Genomic DNA, 18,922 nt, shown 5'->3' on the forward strand with positions numbered 1-18,922 from the left:
CTCAAAATCCAAAATATAGCCTGGGCCCAGAAGTTCTTGGCTTCTAAAATTACTTTCATTTTTCCTTGGTCCCTTTAAAGTTGCTTAGTGGATGCTGCCTGGGAACCACAAATGTTTACTTTCCTTCATAGATCTGTGACTTTAATGGAGACATGCAGTATTAGTGGATCAGTTCAATATTTTTCTTTAGTCTGCTGTATAAGCTGGAGTGCATCACTGGGTCCTTCAGCTTGAGAGTAGGTATCACTATAGATAATTTGAGGCTGATTAATTCTAAATTTTAACAAATGTATACTTGTTTTTTCTTTGGTGTAAAATATAAGACCTTTAAAAGCTTTTTAGGAAGGTCTTCCCTGGCTTCAAATTTAGACAAAATTGAAAAATCAGTGTGTACTGTTCTTTGTAACAGTCCTCATTAACAACTGGCTAAAGTCTTCTCCCTGCAAAGGGACCACTCTGTAAGGAACTTCAGAGTGTAAGGAATAGTTCAAATGATAGAGTCAGAGTGCTGCAGGGGCTGGGATTTCATCACCTTCCCCTCACTCTCCATGTTACACTAAGGCAAAACAAATATGAGCTGGAGTGTAAAATCTAAAGCAACCATAAAATGTGTGATCTGTTTTGGCAGAAGACTTGGATAATAAGAGAAGTTAATTGATATAACTGGGTTACTACTCTTTCTCTTTTTATTTTCAGGGATGTGAACCAGTCACCAAGATCTTCTAACAACCAGGTGAGTCAGAGCTGCTCTGTGTGATGCTCCAGCCCTGTTTACTGTTTTACTGAAGACCTTAGAGAAAGTTCATCCCAGTTCCTTGAAAAGTACCATGAGTCGTGCCCCAGCACATTGAGATGGGGCTGCACTTGGGCTTGGCATTGCTCTGTGCTGCCACACAGCAGAGGAGGAGCTGCTCTGTGCTCTGCAGACTGATGACTTCCTTCTCACCTTTGCCTGTGCCTGCACTGGCAGCAAGACAAGCTGTTCCCAAGCAAAGGAGGGGTTGCAGTTGGACTGGCCTGTACACATACCTGCCCTTGATGTGTGTGCCTCCTTTAGCTATTTTGAGCATGTGAAGAGACAGCAAACTATAGATTTATACTTCTCCAGTTGTTTGGTTATTCAGAAGTAAGTGAAAGAGCTGAAGAAGTGCTCTAAGGAACCTCCTTGTTGTCCTGATTGCACAACCCTTTCATAAGTGTTTGAGGTCATTATTTCCATTTGGAGGCCTGAACACACTCTCAGTACCTGGCTAGAAGTGAATAAAATCTGTTTTCTTCTGTGTTCTTTTAGATGCCAGAGTTTTGAAGGGAGTCTCAAATCTGAGCAGTTGATAGTCTAGGCAACCATTTATTAATTCCATGCAGGAACCTGGCTTTATCAGTTTATGCCTTGGGACAAAAGTTCCTAGAAACAGGCTGGCCCTGGTTTCTGCATTAAGTGTTTGACACCAGTTCCAGGAACAGGGGCTGACTCAATATTGAGCAAAAAGTTCAACTGATCTCTGATCCTGTTGGAAATGAATGCTTGTCCTCTCCACACTCAGGTGACAGCAGAGTTCCAGGATGAGCTGATGTGCATTCTGAGGAGCCAACAGCGGGAGCTCTCCGACCTGCGGCAGAACCAGATGGAGCTGCTGCAGAGACTCACCAACCACCTCGATGCCATTCAGAGCTCCCTCATGGGCCACATGGAGAGGGTGGTTGACTCCCAGCAGGAGCAGGAGCGTATCCTTGTTTGCAAATGTTGAGTGGCAGCTGAGTGCAAGGCTGCAAGGCAGACTAGAGGCATGAGGAAGGCAAAGGAAGTTCAAGGATCTTGGGAGCGTGTGGCCATAGGTGCAGTGTGATTACCTTGCTGCAGTATAACTATTTCAGTCCATCTCAGTCCCTTTCTAAGGGCAAGAAGCTCAGAAATACAGCAGAGAAGAACTGACACTCTCTCCATTCCACTTAGTTATCCATTAAGCCATAAGTGCTGCAGTGCTGGTGTAACCAGAGGTGCACCTAATACATTATCTGAGCTCAGGCAGCGGCCACTTGCACAAGAGTAATTATGGGATGATCCTTTCCTTCCTTTCCTCCTTAAGGCAAGTCAGTACTTGCACCAGAAATAGCATCTGACTGCCATACTGCATGGCTGGATATAGAATTGTCTTGTCTGCACACATTTGTACATCTGGTGGTCTACAGGTCCCTTGTGTGTTTCTGTAAAGTATTTTCTTTTGGTGCCTTCAAACCTGGGATCCAATTATTTTTATTGTATTGTGAGTAGCTGGTGTCCTGTGCACCTTTTGCTTCACTGAATGTTCCCCAAATGAGCAGCTCTAGCCCATATCAGGTCTGACACCACTCTTAACTTCTATGATTGCAGTTTTCTCTATTAAATAGTTTTGGATTTTCCTTTTTTGACCATCAGGCTGATGTTCATAGATAGTTTAAATAGCTTTCTACTGAATTTCAGTGTCTAGAGCTGTACTGTAATACTAGAATAGTTTTTCCCTTTCTGCACAACTTCATGTCTGCACTGAGTTTTGTCAGCAATTGAATTGGCATTTCATTGTTTGTTTTGTAGGGGTTTATTTGTTTGTTTAAGCTGTATTTGTGTGTTGGCTTCTTTAGAGAGCTTAGGTGCTTCATGAAGTATGAGTAGCCTGAAGCCTGGATCTGCTTCCATGCACTTATGTCCACTAATTCCATCCTGTAGAAATATTTTTACCAATTTGCTTTTTATGGATATTGGACTTGTTAATTTCTGTAGTGTCCTAGTTTTGGCTCAGATGGAGTTAGTTTTCTTCACAGCAGCTCACATGTGTTAACTTTTGGATTTGTGACCAAAACAACATTGATAACATACTGCTGTTTTTGCTGTTGCTAAACCCTGTCAAGGCCTTCTCAACTAGGTTAATCCACAATAGGTAGGGAACACTAGTGTTGAGCTTCTTTTAGCTGTTTGAATTTTCTACCACATCTTCCAGAGCTCTTCTCTCACCCTGATCATTTAAGAGCACCCTGTTTATAGGAACACAGCAGTCATGTTATTAGACCACCTCTTTCACTAGAGCTGCAAGTTTGCTCTCACTGACTGAGCCCCAAGTGGTGAGGCTGCTGTACATCTTTCTGGATAGGAGTGTTGTGGGTAGAGAGGAAATCCATTGTTTGTGCTCCTTAACATGTGTTCTCCTTAGAGAGAAGACTAGACCGAGTGCTGACGGAAGGGCAGCAGCGCAATGGGCAGCTCCAGGAGCATCTGTCTCAGCAGCTCTCTCAGTCCCTGTCCACAGCTGTGTGCAACCGTCTGGAGAGGACCATTCGTGATGAGATGAAGAAGAGTGTGCCCCAGTGTGAGTGTTGGTGCCTGGGTTTGGGAGGTGAATCCCTAGTTAGCTCCAGAGGGAGGGAAAACACTCTGCCCAAGAGTTGGCACTATATGAAGTGGGGTTGCATGAAGAGTAGTCACTGCACATCAAACTGTTGTGGGCCCCTCTGTAACCTGAAAAGAGGAGCTGTGGTTTAGGAGTGTGAGACTCCCAGAGGGAATGCCTTTCCAGAGAGTGTGGTCTGACCTTCCATTATAAATCCATAAAGCCTCTGGAGTCTGTTCAGTGGAGGAAGGTGAAAGATATGATGAGTTTGGAAATGTTGAGACTTGGCTGGAGCAAACTTCAGCTTGTCTTTGCCCTTCCTTGATGCACTGGCACCATCCATGTAAAGAAATGTTCCAAAAAATGCTAGTGGAAAGCCTTCAACCAGTAGCTGCCTTAAGCAGGGCTACCTGCTATTCCAGACCAGGTCAGCTGTGACTTTGTCACTCCAAGTCTTGAAAACCTTCAAGGCTGGAGATTCCATAGCCTCTCTGGTGACTTCCAGAGCTGTGCCACCTTCCTAGCAAAAAGTTTTTCCAAATGTCCAACCTTAGCTTCCCAACCAAAGTTTGTGATCGTTGTCCCTCACTGTGTTATATCCAAGAATGGTTTGATTCCATTTTCTTTTTGGGGTTTTGAAGTGTGACTTAAGGCTTAAAACTGCAACTTTGTCTTGTTTGTGTTGTGTGTAGGCATTTCCAAGAGCATGGACCCTGCTGTCAGCCAGCTGAGTAACACCGTTGCTGCCAAGCTCACTGCTGTTGAGGGGACACTGAAAGAGAGTATCACCAAGCTAGTGAAATCAAAGGTAAGGAGAACCAGACCAGCTTTTCCTGGGGACACTGAGTTGTCACCTGCTTGGGTAGCAACTTCTTCTACCTTTTCCCCTCACCTCTGTCTCCAGGTAATGCCAGTTTAGCTGCCAGTGGTCTAATTTCTCTTTCCTGGTCTCATTAGGAGAACAAGCTTGTTGTACGCTCCCCTGCCCGCTTTGCTTCATTAACACATTTTTTCATTTACCAGGTTGTTCATTTTCTACTAGAGTAGAGATTCTCACCACAGCAGTGGCTTTTAAGGCCAACTCAGTCAGGCAGGTGGTGAAAGTTTGACTGTCTCCACTCTGTTCTCCATTTCTATGTTATTTAGGGAGCACAAGCTTCTTGCTTACCTTGGCAGGGAATGGTGGTTTGTGGGAGGGAAGGAGGGGAAGGGGAAAGGAGCTGTGCCTGTCTGTGCCATCTTCCCTTGCTCTGCAGCAGAACTGCAGGGAAATGGTGATGTTCTTGGGCAGCCCTTCAGCAGGCAGATGCGGTCATGGTGTGGTCAGATGTGGTCATGGTGCAGCCTGGTCATTGGGAGAGCTGAGGGAACGCACACTCCTGAAACTGGGCTGTCTTTGTCTGGTGTGGGTGTGTTGCAGGGACCTGCAGTGTTTGTTCACATCCTTAGTCTGCATCAGGCTTCTCTTAATCTTCTGGCATCTTCTGTGTGTGCTTGTAAGAACCTTACAGATACTGTTGTGAGGGCGACGGCCGACACCCTGCAGGGGCCGATCCAGTCGGCGTACAGGGAAGCATTCCAGAGTGTTGTGCTGCCGGCCTTCGAGAAGAGCTGCCAGTCCATGTTCCAGCAAATCAATGACACCTTCAAGCAGGGCACACAGGAATGTAAGTGGGTTTTCTTCTTCAAGTTTTCTCTGCACAGTCTATTTGCATTAGTGTCTGGCAACACGTTGACCTTAGGCCTTTGCCCATCCCTGTGCTCCATTTCACACTTGGGAAGCAGAAGAAGAAGTGAGGAGGTTTTTGTGGGTGGTGCTGTAGGAACAGAGATTCACCTCTGGTCTTTGTAGCCCATGTAGTGAAACATTTGGCCACGTTCTGTGAATCTGTGACTTCTGCTACTGAGTTGTAAAGCCCAGCTGTAGGATGACCCCATCCCGGTGTCAGGAAGATGACGAAGGGAGAGGGTGGCAGTTCTGCAGCTAGACCCTCATCTCAGAGGGATAATGGGTTGGAGAAGGCTTAGAGAAGGGTACAGGGATGAGCAGAGGTTAAATAATGGCTGAACAGTGTAGACATATTCAGACTGGAAACAAGAAGAATATACCCTTAAGTAAGAAAAGACTATACACTGATGCACTGGAGATCTTTCATGTTCTCAGGCTTGGGATTGAGGTCCTTGGCCTTCTGGGAGGTCAGGCAGGTATTACTCTGCAGAGCTGGTTTCTGAGGGGGCCTGAAAGTGGCCAGTAACTTCTGTTGGCCATAGAGCTGCAGAGTGTCTCCAGCTGCTGTTTATATTGCACCCTTCCTCTTCCTCACAAGTGTCCCACAAGTAATAGAGTTTTATGTTCTTCTCCCTTTTGATCAGACCAGTTCAAAAAGTACTTTCAAATACAGCTCTTTAATCTCTGCAGGCATGATTTCTTTTTTGTCAGGAATGTTCCTCCTCTTTCTTCATTAGCATTGAAGTAACACAGATCACAATTCACACTGTGTATGAAACAAAACACCCTCACTCCCACCTTTATCTCCCCTGAACAAAGAACACCCGTAAAAATCTGTTGTAAGAGAACTCACGGCTTTGTTGCTGTGTTGTGTGATCCTACGTGGTGGGGAGGCTGGGAACAGGGTTTCTAGGTTAGTGTAACACAGCCCAAAGCAAGGCTTGTGTGTTCTGCCCTCTCCTGTGCTCACACCCTGGCACAGGAATTGTTCCCGCTGCAGCACGTGCAGGATTTCTGCCCTGATCATCTCCCCAGGTTACAGATGGCACAAACATCTCCCCCTCTGCTTGTTGCAGATATCCAGCAGCTCGAGACTCACTTGAAGAACAAGAAGGTACGAGAACAGGAGGTCCGGGACCCGCTGCTGAATCAGCTTCGACAGCTCATCAGCACCTTCCAGAGCACCACGGAGCAGCTGGCATCCACCGTGGCAGCCAGTGTCCACGCCGAGGTGCAGCACCAGCTGCACATCATTGTGGGCAAGTAAGTTGGCAGCTGGGCTCGTGGAAGGAAATGCTGGTGACAGGTACATGGACGTGTCACGAGCACCTCTCCCTGCTCCGTTGTGGAGTTTGCCACGGGTCCTGTGGGGCTGCTCGTTGGCACAGTAAGGTAAAGCACGTGGGCTGGTGGAATTGTTGCCCTCATAAGGTTTCTGACAACGAGCTGTATAGCTGGGAGGTCAGGGACTGCTTTTCCCAAGATCCCGTGTGCACGTTGGAGGACAGAAGGACCTAAGGCAGCCCCAAAGGCCGCTCAAGTCTGAACACTTCCTGAAGATCATTTCAGAAAAGTCTCTTGAAGGCTTTTCCTTACTCTGTGTCCTCAGGCATAGAGTTTCTGCAGGCTACTCTCTCTCCTCCCAGCAGCTCTGCAGCAATCTGTGCTTGTCCCTCCCGGTTCCAGGATGTGATCCCGGCGGTGCCTCCAGCACATTCATGCTGTGAGGCTGGTGGCAGGTTGTGTTAAAATTGGCTGGTGGTCACCTGCAGGGCAGAACACCCCAATTTGAGGCCACTAGAACATACATCAGAGCACAATGGGGTCATCCATGCAGGCCAGAGTTGCCATGAAGGCCACCCAAATAAATCCTGGTCTTGTTGCATGGGCTGTGCTTGCTCCCAGGGAGGTCCTGCAATTCTACCTGCAGGACAGCAGGTTTGATGCCTTGTGCCCTTCGTAAGAGGGGAGAATCCAGTCCTTGTGGGGGAAAGGTGCAGAGCCTGCACTGTGAAGTGCTCTTCTGCGGAGAAGTCACCGGCACAGTGTGTGTTTTCATTCCAAAGGTGTCATCTGCACACCAGGAACTGCATCTGATGGATCTGATGCAGGAACCTGGGCCCGTTCGGGGATGACCCCACGGCTTAGTCACCTTGCTTGTAAGCCAGAAACCTTAAAGATTTAAAACGTGAAATGAGAGACTTAGTTCCCTGAAACATCACTTTCCTCCTGCACAGAGTCCCAGCATCTTGCATGCACACCCTGGGACATGGTGGTGTTGGCCACAGAGTTCTGATGCCTGTGCCTCAGAGTTACTTGTTTGAACCCTTTGGGAGCCACACTACAAAAAGCAAACCAGCCTGTGCTTTCTCGCTGGTACCAGCTTTGTGCAGTGTTGTCCCTCAGCTCTCCGTTCTCCGAGACACCCATGGGTTTTGTTCTGGTTTGGTTTTTTTAGCATGCAGGAGTCTATTTTGGCCCAGGTGCAGAGAGTGGTTAAAGGAGAAGTGAGCCTGGCTATGAAGGAGCAGCAGGCAGCTGTCACCTCCAGCATCGTCCAGGCGATGCGCTCGGCAGCCGGGACGCCCATCCCCTCTACTCACTTGGATTTCCAGTCCCAGCAGACTCACATCCTTCAGCTGCTCCAGCAGGGACACCTCAACCAAGCTTTCCAGCAGGTACCTCATTTTTCTGGCAGTCAGTCACTGCTTACTGGGGAATGGGGAGGAAAAGGGGCTCTGTAGGGTGGGGATATAGTTCCACTCAGCTTACACAGGAGTTGACTGAAAAGACCTGTGGCAGTGGACTGCTTGAGTTGCTCTCATGCAGATGGAACCAGAGCCATGCAGGTTCCACAGTTTGGTAACAGTGAAGTTCCTTCATCCCTGCCCGTGCCCTGTCAGGACAGTGGCAGCACTCCAGCGAACCAGCGTGTTTTGCCATTGTGGTGGCACATGGTGCACCCCTGAGGAGCAGCAGCTTCATAAGCCTCTCCAGGCAGATCTACCAGCTGGGGCCTGGCCCTGCCTTTGCCTTTGGATATGTAGGCAGATGTGTTTGAGCTGCTGCAGGCAAACTCCTCTGTGAATGATAACATTGCCGTGCCCGTGGGCTGACAGGGGCTGCAAGCATGGCCCTCTCCATGCTGCTGACAGTAACCCACTCCCCTCTGTCTGGTTGTGCCCTGTTCAGCTTGGAACAGACACAGGTATCCTTAGAGCATAGACCAGGAGCCTAAACATGGCCCTGCTGGCATGTACAGCACAGGAGCAGAGTTTGCTCCCAGAGGAGGCTGTTGAGCCATTTAGTGCCTCAGGGCAGAGGGCAGGTCCTGTGTCCCTCATCTGCCTGTTGGTTCCTCTGCATTTGTAGCTGTGTCTTCCTTGCAGGCTCTAACAGCAGCTGATCTCAACCTGGTTCTGTATGTCTGTGAGACTGTGGATACTCAGCAAGTATTTGGACAGCATCCGTGCCCGCTGTCCCAGCCTGTGCTGCTCTCCCTCATCCAGCAGCTCTCCTCGGATTTGGGCACTCGTACAGAGCTGAAGTTGAAGTGAGTATGATCAGAGCATCGGGTTCTGTTTCTGGCACTGGCTTTAAATTCACTGCCTGGAAGTGAAAGGTGGTGCTTCAACAAAAGTTGGAGCTTCTGTAGCCTGTTACTGGCATGTTTACAACCAGGAACTTGGAAAAATATGCCAGCATTGCCACGGAAAGCTTTGCTGCCCAGAGGGAGTAGTGCAAGGAGTACCCAGCTGTAGGTGCCGGTACCTCCGGGATCGCAGCCTGTAAATATTTGCAGTCTGTGCAGTGATCCCCTTTCCCCGAGGAACGATTCCTCTGGGGAGGCAAAAATAGGGACAGTGCCATGTTCCCTGGATAGTATAGTATCCAGAGCAGCTTTGCTCTGTCCTCAGTTCTTAACCTGTCACTGGACTTTGTGTTGGCAGTTTCTCATCGTGACTCCCAGAAAGGCTCAGTGGGAGGTGGCAGCAGGAGCTACTCCAATAGTGTCTGGTAGATGTTCCAAGCAAAGCTTGTGTGACAAAATAGTGACTGTGCTGATACTTGCCATGAACATTTTTAGTAAGTGAGTCAAAACCCTGTTATCTGCCCTAAAAAAACTAACTTGTTAAGGTTCCTACAGGTTTTGACGTGGCTTGGATGGAAAAATGAGTTGAGTTAAAAACTTGATTTAATAGAGATAAAGCAAGCCAGAAAAACTGAAAAGAGATTCAAGTTGCAGTCAAGTTGGTAACTGGGGCTAAAGCTGTTGCTGTGAAGTTTAAACTGGTCTGTTAGTGGAAACCTTCTACAGTGACCACATTCCCTTACTGAGGCTGTGGTTTGAAAGCTGATGGCTCTGAGCTTCAGAGAGGCTTACTGGTAAAAGTCTTGCTCTCCCCCCACTTCTTCTTGGATAGACCTTAAAAATAACCCTACACGAACTGAGCCTTGCTGCTGAGGGGTTTTGCTGTCTAATGAGTGACTAATTCTGCATGCACTGTAAAGGCATCAAAGAAAATATCTACTGAGAGCCACCTCCAGCACCGTGGGGAGTTCTTGCTGTTTCTCCTTCTTTGGTTCCAGCAGCCAGGTTGTGTGGCAGGTGGGGCAGGCTGGGAGCTGTAGGCTGCCCTTAAATGTCAAAGAAGGGATAGGTGGACTCTGCTGTGAGTCAGGAAATAAATTTTGAACATACTGCAAAGTTTGGGTGGGTGGGGAGCAGAACTGTGCATTTTCAATGCTAAAATGAACCGAGTAGGGTTGGGATCTCTTGTTGGGTTTGGTTCTAACCTTGCTCTCTCTCCTTCAGTTACTTGGAGGACGCAGTGATGCACCTGGACCAAAGTGACCCCATCACCCGAGACCACATGGGGTCAGTCATGAACCAGGTGCGGCAGAAGCTCTTCCAGTTCCTCCAGGTGGAACCTCACAACCCTCTGGGCAAGTCTGCACGTCGCCTCATGATCATGCTCCAGGGCCTGGTCACCCCCAGCATGACCTAGGAGGACCTGGCTGCCTCGTGGGCTGCTCCACCCAAGCCCACCCAGCAGATCAGTAGTTACAAACGACGTATGGCTTGTGTTAAGAGCTCTTGCCAGGAAATCTATTGACACCCGTGTGATGTCTCTAAGGCGAACGCCGTCTGTGTATAGTTCCAAATAGTCACTGAACGTTCACTTGGCTTCTTTTTCCTAAATAGCCTCTTTTTGAGAGAGTTAAATCTCTCGTTCACCTGCCCATCCGTCCCCGAGGCCTGGCTGGCAGTCCCAGTTGCACGCAGCAGAAGCCGATGGATTTTCTTACCCCTTTCAAAGTTTGGAGTCTGCTGCCATCAGCAAAGGAGAAGGGAGGTGTGTGCTGAGCCCCGAGTGCGGGGGCTGCCGGGGACACGTGCTCCTGGCTGACCAGAAACCTGCACCCACATCTTAGTGAAGGGCTCAAACTCCTCCTCCCCGCGGGGCCGAGGCGCAGGACCAGCTGAGCGGGAGCGGTTAGTTCAGGTGTGTTAGGTAGTTCTTAGTTACTCCAAAGTTGGTTGACTCCAGATCCCCAGTGGGGGGGTCTGGCCCACCCAAGGCAGGGTCGGGCAGGGGGTGGTGCCTCTGGAGTGCCCCAAGGGGAGGCTCTGGGTTGGGGTGCTCAGGCAGCAGCGAGCTGCCAGAGCCCCGGGGGGGCCACTGGTTCTGTTGTGCATCGGAGCATGTCTATGTTTCAGGCATTAGTTTCGGTTCTTACGCCAAGGTTTTTCTTTTTATCTAAATTTTGAAGGTTTTTTGTTGTTTGGGGGTTTTTTTTGTTCGTTTGAGTTTTTTGTTTTGTTTTTCTTTTTTTTTTTTTTTGAAATAACATTAAGAACAATTCAATAAAAAACTTTTTGAGAAAAAAAAAAAAAGTGGGGACCTTCTTCTGCTGTGTGATGGAGGGAAGACTGCATGGCCTTTGAGGATATCAAACCATCTCCAGGCTTGAGCCTAGGCCAGGATGCCCTCTCTCTTCCCAAATTTTCTCCTGAGTCTCTCTTCAAGTTTTCCCATGTGAGTCCAGTGGGGCCCAGCCATCTCTGCTTCCTGGGAGAGCCAGGAGGTGGTGGTGGGCTGCCAGCTGGGGGAAGTGGACACTAATTCTCCTTTTCACAGCAAAAGTGTCTCCTGCTGCTCCTCCCTCCCAGAAAAGAGAAGAAAATACTCTGGGGAGACCTTAGAGCACCTTCCAATATCTGAAGGGGCTCTGAGAGAGCTGGAGAGGGACCTTGGACAAGGACATGGAGTGACAGGACAAGGGGGAATGGCTTCAAACTGAAGAGGGCAGGGTTAGATTGGATATTAGGAAGAAATCCTCCCCTGTGAGAGTGGTGAGGTACTGCCGCAGGTTGCCCAGAGAAGCTACCCCATCCCTGGAAGTGTCCAAAGCCAGGTTGTGGCTTAGAGCGACCTGGTCTAGTGGAAGGTGTCCCTGCCCATGGCAGGGGGTTGGAACGAGGTGGTCTTTCAGGTCCCTTCTGACGCCAGCCGTTCCGTGATGATCTGCGAGGAGCGGGGTCCAGCCCCGGGGGCTCCTCCGCCCCTCGGCAGGGCGGGCTCAGCCGGTGCCGGGGGCTGGTCCCGGGGCGGTGCCGGGGGCGGGAGCGGGCCGGGGCTGCGGGCGGCGGGCGCGGACACTCGGCGGCGGCGGCGCGGGGTCCGCACCATGGGCGGCGGCTGCTGGCGGCTGCTCGGCGTCGTGTGCCCGCTGCTCCTGCACCTCGGTGAGTGCCGCGGGGCCGGGCTGCGGGGCGGACACTGCCGGGGCTGGGGGGGTGCTGGCGGGTGGGAACGGGACCCCCGGCCGCCTCCGGCTCTGGTGCCCCCTGTAGCTGCGGGGAGCGGGGCTGCCCGGCTGTCCCGCGGCTCAGCGATCCACCCACCCTTGTCCCGTGTCCTGCGATGCTCCGACCCGGCTTTGCAGCGCTGTCCGGGGTCCCCCTGCTCCGGTTCTCCAGTCCCGAACTAGCCCCGTGTGCTCACCCCATGTTCCTCCTGGCTTTCCCTGCTGCCCTCCGTCACCATGACCGCTGGGGAAGGGTCATCCAGCAGGTCCTGCACCTCACCGGCACCAGCGCGTCCCCTCCACACTCTCTCCCGCTCCTCCGTGAGCCGAGGGAGGACGCGGGGCAAAGCGGTACCCAGTGACATCCCTACCCTGAAGAGGGAGGGAGGGCTGGGGTTAACCTGGTCCGGCCGCACGGAGGGTGGAGGGCAGGGTCCACTGAGCTTCGGGAGGATTTCAGGCTCAGAGGGTGGGTGATTCCCATCCTTCCCCAGGAGCAGGATGGCCGCGTCGGCACCCGCCTGGGAGCGAGCGATGCTCTGCAGCGCCCTGGGAAACTTCTTCCCTGCGTTTCCCTTGGGCTTTCTCCCTGACGGAGCCGGGGGGCAGGTTTTTCCCCGTGGTTTTTCAGCGGGGTAGTGGAGATGATTTAGCCTCCTGGTTTCTTCTTCCTTGCCTGCCCTGCCCAGCCTTTTGCCGAGGGAGCTGGGCAGAGGGAAGGGCTCGTGCCGGGAATTAGAGGAGCCCAGAGGAGCAGGGACCAGCCGGCGGAGGGTAGGCATCTGCTGGTGTCCCTGGGCTGGTGGGAGATGTGCTTGGCTGGGTCAAAAGAGGAGCAATGGGTCCCACTTTATCGATACCTGCTCTGTTTGTGCCCCACGTGTCTGACATCAGAGACTGTCCTCGGTGATGTGCTCGGGGGTTCTCATCACAAACACGTGCTGTGCCCCATGATGGGCTGTCAGGCTTGTTGGTCTCGGCCACAGGTGCTTTGCTCAGGACCTTGTTCCAGGGGCACAGGCATGGGATGCCAGCAGCCAGGCACACGGCTCCCTGGAGACATCCTGGCTGCCTCAGCAGCCACCGGGCAACTTTCAGCTCCTTCTGGGGTCACCTTCCCACAGGGGTCCCCAGCAGGACTGTCCTCAGTTGGAGACCTCCCTGGCACACACTCATGGCACTTCCAAAAGTCTCGCAACTCCCATGAACTGGCCCAGGGAACCCACATCTCTCTAGCCCCGTGGGACCCCCGGGGGCAGAGCTGGGGACCATGCAGGGTTTTCCTGTGACCCAGCCACACACCTTTTTGGTGACCCAACCACACACTGGCTCTTTTGGGACTTCCTCCGGCCATGGATGCACTCACAGCCCTGGCCAATACACCCTGTCATCCATCATCCCATGGGCAGTGGTGAATCCTTTGTGGAGCAGAGCAGGGAACTGAGCCTTCTCAGGACAAAGCAGCCAGAGTTGCACTTGTGCCTCTTCCTTTTGTGCTTTTCCTTCCCCTTTCCCTTCCCCCCTTCTCCTTCCTTTCCATTTTCCCTTTCCTTTCTCCTTTCCACTTTCCCATTTCCATTCCCCCTTCTCCTTCCTCTTCCCTCTCTTTTCCTTCCCTTTCCCTCTTCCCCTTCCATTCTCTCTTTCCTTTCCCCTTTCCCTTCCTCTTCCTTCTCCGTCTCCCCTTCCCCCTTTCCACTTTCCTTTTCCTTTCCTCTTTCCCCCTCTCTCCCCCTGCAGTCGGAGCAGGGACTCCAGCTTGCTGAGCCTTTGCTTTGTTTGCTGATTTTTTTTTTCCCGTTGTAGTCACAAATTAATCTTTGCTGTCAGGGGATAAAGCCCGGGACAGATGGCTCCGGGGAGAGCCGGGGAGGCCCGAGGCGACGCGGCCGGCAGGAGCCCCGTGGCTAATGGCAGCATCGCTGCGGGGTCGTCACATTGTGCCGCGCCGGGTCCCGGGCCGGGAGCGAAGGTTCGCTACGAGTGCCCAGGGAGGGGGTGCCGGGGGGTCCAGGGGGATGCAGAAGCCCCTCGCCACGTTTCAGAGCCCCGGTGTCACCCCCACCCCGTGCCACCCTCACCCCCAGCCACCCCCGAGCCGGGCAGGCGATGCTGTCGGGGGGGTCCGCGGGGGCTCAGCTCCGTCTCTCCTCTCTGTGCCCCCCCAGCCGCGAGCCAGGAGCCCGTGAGCATGGCCGGGCAGTGCGACACCATCTACAAGGGCTTCGCCGGCTGCCTCATCAGCCTGGGGGACAGCATGGCCCAGAGCGTCCGGCAGCAGCAGGAGGAGGGCGGCGAGGAGGCGCAGGAGCTGGACACCATCTGCAAGTGAGTGTCCCCGTCCCTGTGGGAGCCGCTGGGACGGCCGAGTGACCTGCCGCCAGCATCCCCCCCCACTCCTGCCCTCCTCCCCAGGTCCTGGGACGACTTCCACACCTGCGCCAGCGAGGTGCTGTCGAAATGCCCCGTGGAAGCGTCCGCGATCTGGGAGTCGCTGCGCCAGGAGTCCCGCAAGATCCAGTTCCAGGGGAACCTGCAGGAGCTGTGCAGCTCCCGGGGACGCCTGGCCAGCGCCCGGGGCTCGCCGGCCGCTGAGACCAACCAGGCCACGCTGCGGGGCTCGGCCACCCCCCTGCACCCCCGTGTGCTGGCCCTGCTGGCCCTGCCGCTGCTGGTGGCCCGGCTCTAGCCCTGCCCACCCGGGGGTGCCCGGGTGACGCCCCGGGTCGGTCCCCCCGGTGCTGGCCGGGAAGAGGTACCCACTGAGCCCACCCACCATCCCGGGCATCCCTCGCGGGGCACGGTCCTCTCCTGCAGCACTTCAGATGGATCTATATTTATATTAAAAGACACTTTTACATTTCTCCTGTCTCTCTGCCACGGGATGCCCCTCACACCCTTCCCAAGCTCCAGGAATTGGAGAGGAGATGCTCCCTGGATCAGTCACCAAGCAGGGCCAGCAGGGAGGGTCAGTGGCTCTGTCCCCAGGAGCCCCAGGAGGGCTGTCCTGGGGATTCCCACTGCCCTGGTGTTCCCTGACAGCTGCTTTCAGGGCTGGGCATAGAAGATATTCCCTTTAGGGGTGAATCAAATGGTTTCTTCATTTTAAAGGTCACCTTAGGAAAGCACAGGACGTGTATTTCTCTTTTTGTCTTTTTTGCAGCTGATAGCTTGTCCTCTGATGGGCAACTCCAGCGACATTTTCTGTGAGGAATCCTATTTTCCAATCCTTTTATTTAAGTCCTGCTGTATTCATGGTCATGAAGAAAACTGGGGTTTGCAGGGAAGAGAGGGGGTTTTTTTTTAGCCAAAGTGATAGAGGTGAAAAAACCCGGAACTGAAGCTTTCATCCAGGTCCCAGTGGGACTTGTTGAAGTTGAACCAAGGTGATGTGTGGGAGTTTAACTTGGTTAAACTTGTGTGCCCATCGGTGGAAGACACTGCAATTCCCATCCCTGTTAATGCTGAAAAGTTAAGATTTTTTTTCCCAGCTACTAAAACAACCCTTTGTGCAAACCCAGTCCCCCAGGCGTGGGCTGGCAAGGGGCCCCCCCACACTCCAGGACACAGCCATTGCCCCCCCCCCCTGCACCCAAAGGGCCACTGGAATTGCAAATGGGCCACTCCAGCTGTTGCACAGATCCTGGGCTCCTCACTGGTGCAGACCCCAGCTCCCAGCAGTGATGATGGGTAGATCTGTTGGGCATGTGGGAAAAGATCCCGCTTGGGAAAGGCGAGAAAATCCTCTGGCCAGCACGAGTGCCACCATGCTGTGGATTGTGCCAGGCTCAGCCACGAGCAGGAGCGATGAGCTCCTACCTACCTGCCATGAGTAGCGAGTTGTTGCCGTTTCTGTGATTCCTGGGGTGACCTCAGGGCTGTCCCAAACACATTCCAGCAGCTGGGCACACGATTTTGGCCCAGGGAAATGTTTTCCTGCTGGCCCGTGGCCGAAAGCCTTCAGTGTGTGAGTGAGGAGCTCAGTTACTGCTGTCTTTGTTGAGCCAGGGAAAATTATCGTTTGTTTCATTGTTAAACCTCTTCCTATGAGGTCTGGTCATGGGTGACCCCTGACCTCTGGGATGTCACTCTGGCTGTCCCGGTCCCGTGCCAGCCTCTGGGGCCAGGAAACACTGCCGGGGTTGTTGTGCTGTGGTGCATCCCTCAGGGCTGGGCAGTTGCTGTCAATCCCTCAGCTTTATGGGCAGCCCCACATTTATTTCATGTTATTTATTTCAGCCTGGAACTGACTTGGGGGGGACACAAAACATCTCAGCTCGCTGGGGGATGGTGGGACTGGCGCCCCATGGGACACGGGGCAAGACACCACCCCATCTCTCCTCACCCAGCAGCTGCCGCTCCCCGTGTTTAACGCCAGCGCTGGGGGGATAATCCGCCGATTCTTCCCTTCCCGGTTCCCGACAATCCTGTGTTTAAGGGTGAATTAGTGCCGGATCCCGGCAGGGTGGCTAAGAGGATAAACGCCAGCCGGGCGCCTGCCACGCACCGCGCAGCGCCCGCCGGCACCTCCCTGGGGATGGGAGCGGTGGGAGCGGTGGGATCACTGCCAGGGGGGCTCCCCAGTGTCCTGCACTGGGAGGCAGCCGGGGAGATGGAGTGCCACCGGCGCGGTGCTGTGACACGCTGTCACCACGGCGGTGACACTCGCGGTCAATAAACCGTGCCTGCTTCCATCCCGCTGGGATCAAAGCCCGGGATCAAAGCCACTGTCACCCACCGAACGCTCCGGGCGCCTCACTCTGCCTGTGGAAAGACACGCCACGCATGTCCCGTGTCCTGGAAGATGTCACCGTACGTGTCACACACCCTTAGCCATGTCACCGTGTCACCGCGTGTCCCGAGCACCAGCGCGTGTCACGTGGCTCACACCCTTGGCACTGCTTCCACACGTGTCCCGCGGCTGGAAGGTGACACCAGAATATGTCACCACACGGTGCCTGCAGGCACTGATGGGGCTGGGGAATTGGGATTAGGATTTGAGGGTGCTGGGCTGGGGTGGGCCTGTTGGTCACCACTGCTTGGTGACACCCCACAGTGCAAGAGTCCTTAGCAAAGCACTGTCCAAACCCCACTGCCACCTGTGACACCTAATCCTCCTTTGAGAAGGTGCCTGCAGGGCTGAGGGTGGCAGTGTGACAGCAAGGATGGGCATGCCAACCATCCGAAAGCTCTTTGGGTGCTCCAGAACTGGGATGATGAGCTGGTGCCTGTCTTTCCATTGGGTCCAAGGGTTTGGGACAGCCCTGCAGCTGTGTCCTGTTGGGGGAAGGGACAACGTCCTCGTTCCTGCCCCCAGAACAAACAACTGGCTCCCTGCACACCGGCAGCATCTTAAAGCAACTGTCCAGGCTGAAACCTGCGGGTCTGGGGGACAGAGGCAGGTGGACCCCAGCACCGGGAGCCTCTGGAGCACCCAGTGTGCTGTGAAACCCCCTCGTTCCGGTTATGAAACTCTGGTGACCTACTTTACACTCCCTGCTTTTGTTCCTAATTCCCAGATATGGCCGCTCTCCAGATTTTGCCCATCAAGGCAAATTAATTGGAGTAGATCCTAATTTGCTCTCTGCTATTCTTTGGGCAGAAGATTAAATGCTCTGCAGACATTATCTGCCTCTCTCTTCTCTGAGAGACAAACCTGAATTATTAAAAAAAAAAGAAAAAAAAAAAAGGGATAAAGGCTGCCCGAGTCCGGCTGAGTTGATGTTTGAATTCACTTTTTGTAATCGCAGAAGGGGCCGGGGAGGTTCCCACGTCCTGGGCAGCTGGAACCAGATGGTGACACTATTCCGGGCGGCTGTGTGAGTGAGATGGCACACGTGGCACAGCGACACGAGGGCCAACCTCCCAGCCACTCCGCCCGATGCCTCCACCACACCGTGGCTGAATCCTCCAGTCCTTTGCCCAGGGAAACTCCTCCCGGAGAAGGTGCCGGCCAGGGAATGACTCCTTGTCTGTGGGGATGCACTTGGGTTTTCCCAGCTGGATGGGTCGGTGTGGGGGCCACCAGCAGAAGGGGGATGGCTCCTTGCCCTCCCACGGCCCCCAGTGCCACCGTTCCAGCCTGGTGTCCCCATGGAAGAGCCCACCCAGGCACCAGCAGAGCCGCCTCCTGCATCACCGGCACCCCGGGGGGAGAGGGAGCGTTGGAAGCCATGAGTAGCTTGGAGGACACTGTGTCACAGGCCTGGCCACTGCCTGAGCTTGCGTGGGGATTTCTGTTGAGCCAAATGTCCAACCCTCCATCAGGAAACACCAAAAGTCAACCTCAATCCCTGCAGATCGCAGGCAGTGGGAACAGCTGAGCCGGAGTCACCTCTGCCGTGGGGGCTGTGCTCAGTCCCCGCCTGGCACCCCATCTGCACTCAGCTCTGGGGCTTTTTTATTCCCCAGAGAGGCATATGGAAAGTTGGATCTCTTTTTTAAGCAGCTTTAATTGAACATCCTCCCTCTCCGACCTCTGCTCAGCCTTCCCGGGACAACCTTGAGCTCTGGCCTGGCGTGGCCGCTGAGGGACGGGATGAAGCAGTGCTGGTGGGAGCCCAGGCACCCAGAGCCCAGAGGGACAAGAGGCTGCAGGGCCTCCTCGGTGCTCGGGGCTTTGCAGCCCATAGCCAGTGTCCCCAAGGAGCAAGGTGCTTATCCTGGTGAGAAAACTCCCTGCTGTAGCCTCAGGAATGGCTCTAGATGGATTCACAGGTTTCAGGGGCCAGTAGATGGTGATCTCAAAGCCAAACTGAGTGCCTGACCTGGCAGGCAGTGGATCATGTGGATGAGCAGACAGTTCCCAGCCTCATCCCTGGGTGCTTTGCCAGGCGGATGTCGGCTTTGTGCGGATGTCTGGTGTGATGATGTCTTGGCTCCAGTGGGTCTCAGAGCACCACGGTGGCATAAATAATACAAGAGTGAGCTGCTCTGATTAAAGTTCTCAGAAGTCCGTGGTTCTGGCCCAAGACTTGGATACGTGTTGGCTCTTTGACATTTTCCAGTGGTGATGGGC

At 53.4% G+C, this 18,922-nt stretch overlaps 2 protein-coding genes across 3 annotated transcripts in view; both read left to right on the top strand.

The window, feature by feature from the left end:
• The window catches only part of EDC4 (enhancer of mRNA decapping 4), a 31,353-nt gene extending 20,414 nt beyond the window's left edge, over positions 1-10,939 (top strand). For both annotated transcript variants that reach the window (XM_051801875.1, XM_051801876.1), the window contains exons 21-29: positions 697-733; positions 1,545-1,725; positions 3,186-3,341; positions 4,055-4,170; positions 4,864-5,029; positions 6,168-6,354; positions 7,550-7,769; positions 8,481-8,644; positions 9,908-10,939. In XM_051801875.1, the coding sequence (XP_051657835.1) occupies positions 697-733; positions 1,545-1,725; positions 3,186-3,341; positions 4,055-4,170; positions 4,864-5,029; positions 6,168-6,354; positions 7,550-7,769; positions 8,481-8,644; positions 9,908-10,100 (1,420 nt within the window). In that variant the 3' untranslated portion in view covers positions 10,101-10,939. The remainder of the gene's footprint in view (positions 1-696; positions 734-1,544; positions 1,726-3,185; positions 3,342-4,054; positions 4,171-4,863; positions 5,030-6,167; positions 6,355-7,549; positions 7,770-8,480; positions 8,645-9,907) is intronic.
• A 733-nt stretch (positions 10,940-11,672) lies between these two features.
• On the top strand, positions 11,673-14,767 carry NRN1L (neuritin 1 like). The gene is made up of 3 exons (XM_051801949.1): positions 11,673-11,842; positions 14,073-14,232; positions 14,320-14,767. The coding sequence occupies exons 1-3, from the start codon at positions 11,785-11,787 to the stop codon at positions 14,591-14,593; spliced, it is 492 nt and encodes a 163-aa protein (XP_051657909.1). The 5' UTR covers positions 11,673-11,784; the 3' UTR covers positions 14,594-14,767.
• Positions 14,768-18,922: the final 4,155 nt, after the last annotated feature.

This window comes from Manacus candei, unplaced genomic scaffold (genome assembly GCF_025592945.1).
Source record: "Manacus candei isolate 608988 ecotype Guabito, Panama unplaced genomic scaffold, ASM2559294v1 h1tg000053l, whole genome shotgun sequence".
NCBI lineage: Eukaryota > Metazoa > Chordata > Aves > Passeriformes > Pipridae > Manacus > Manacus candei.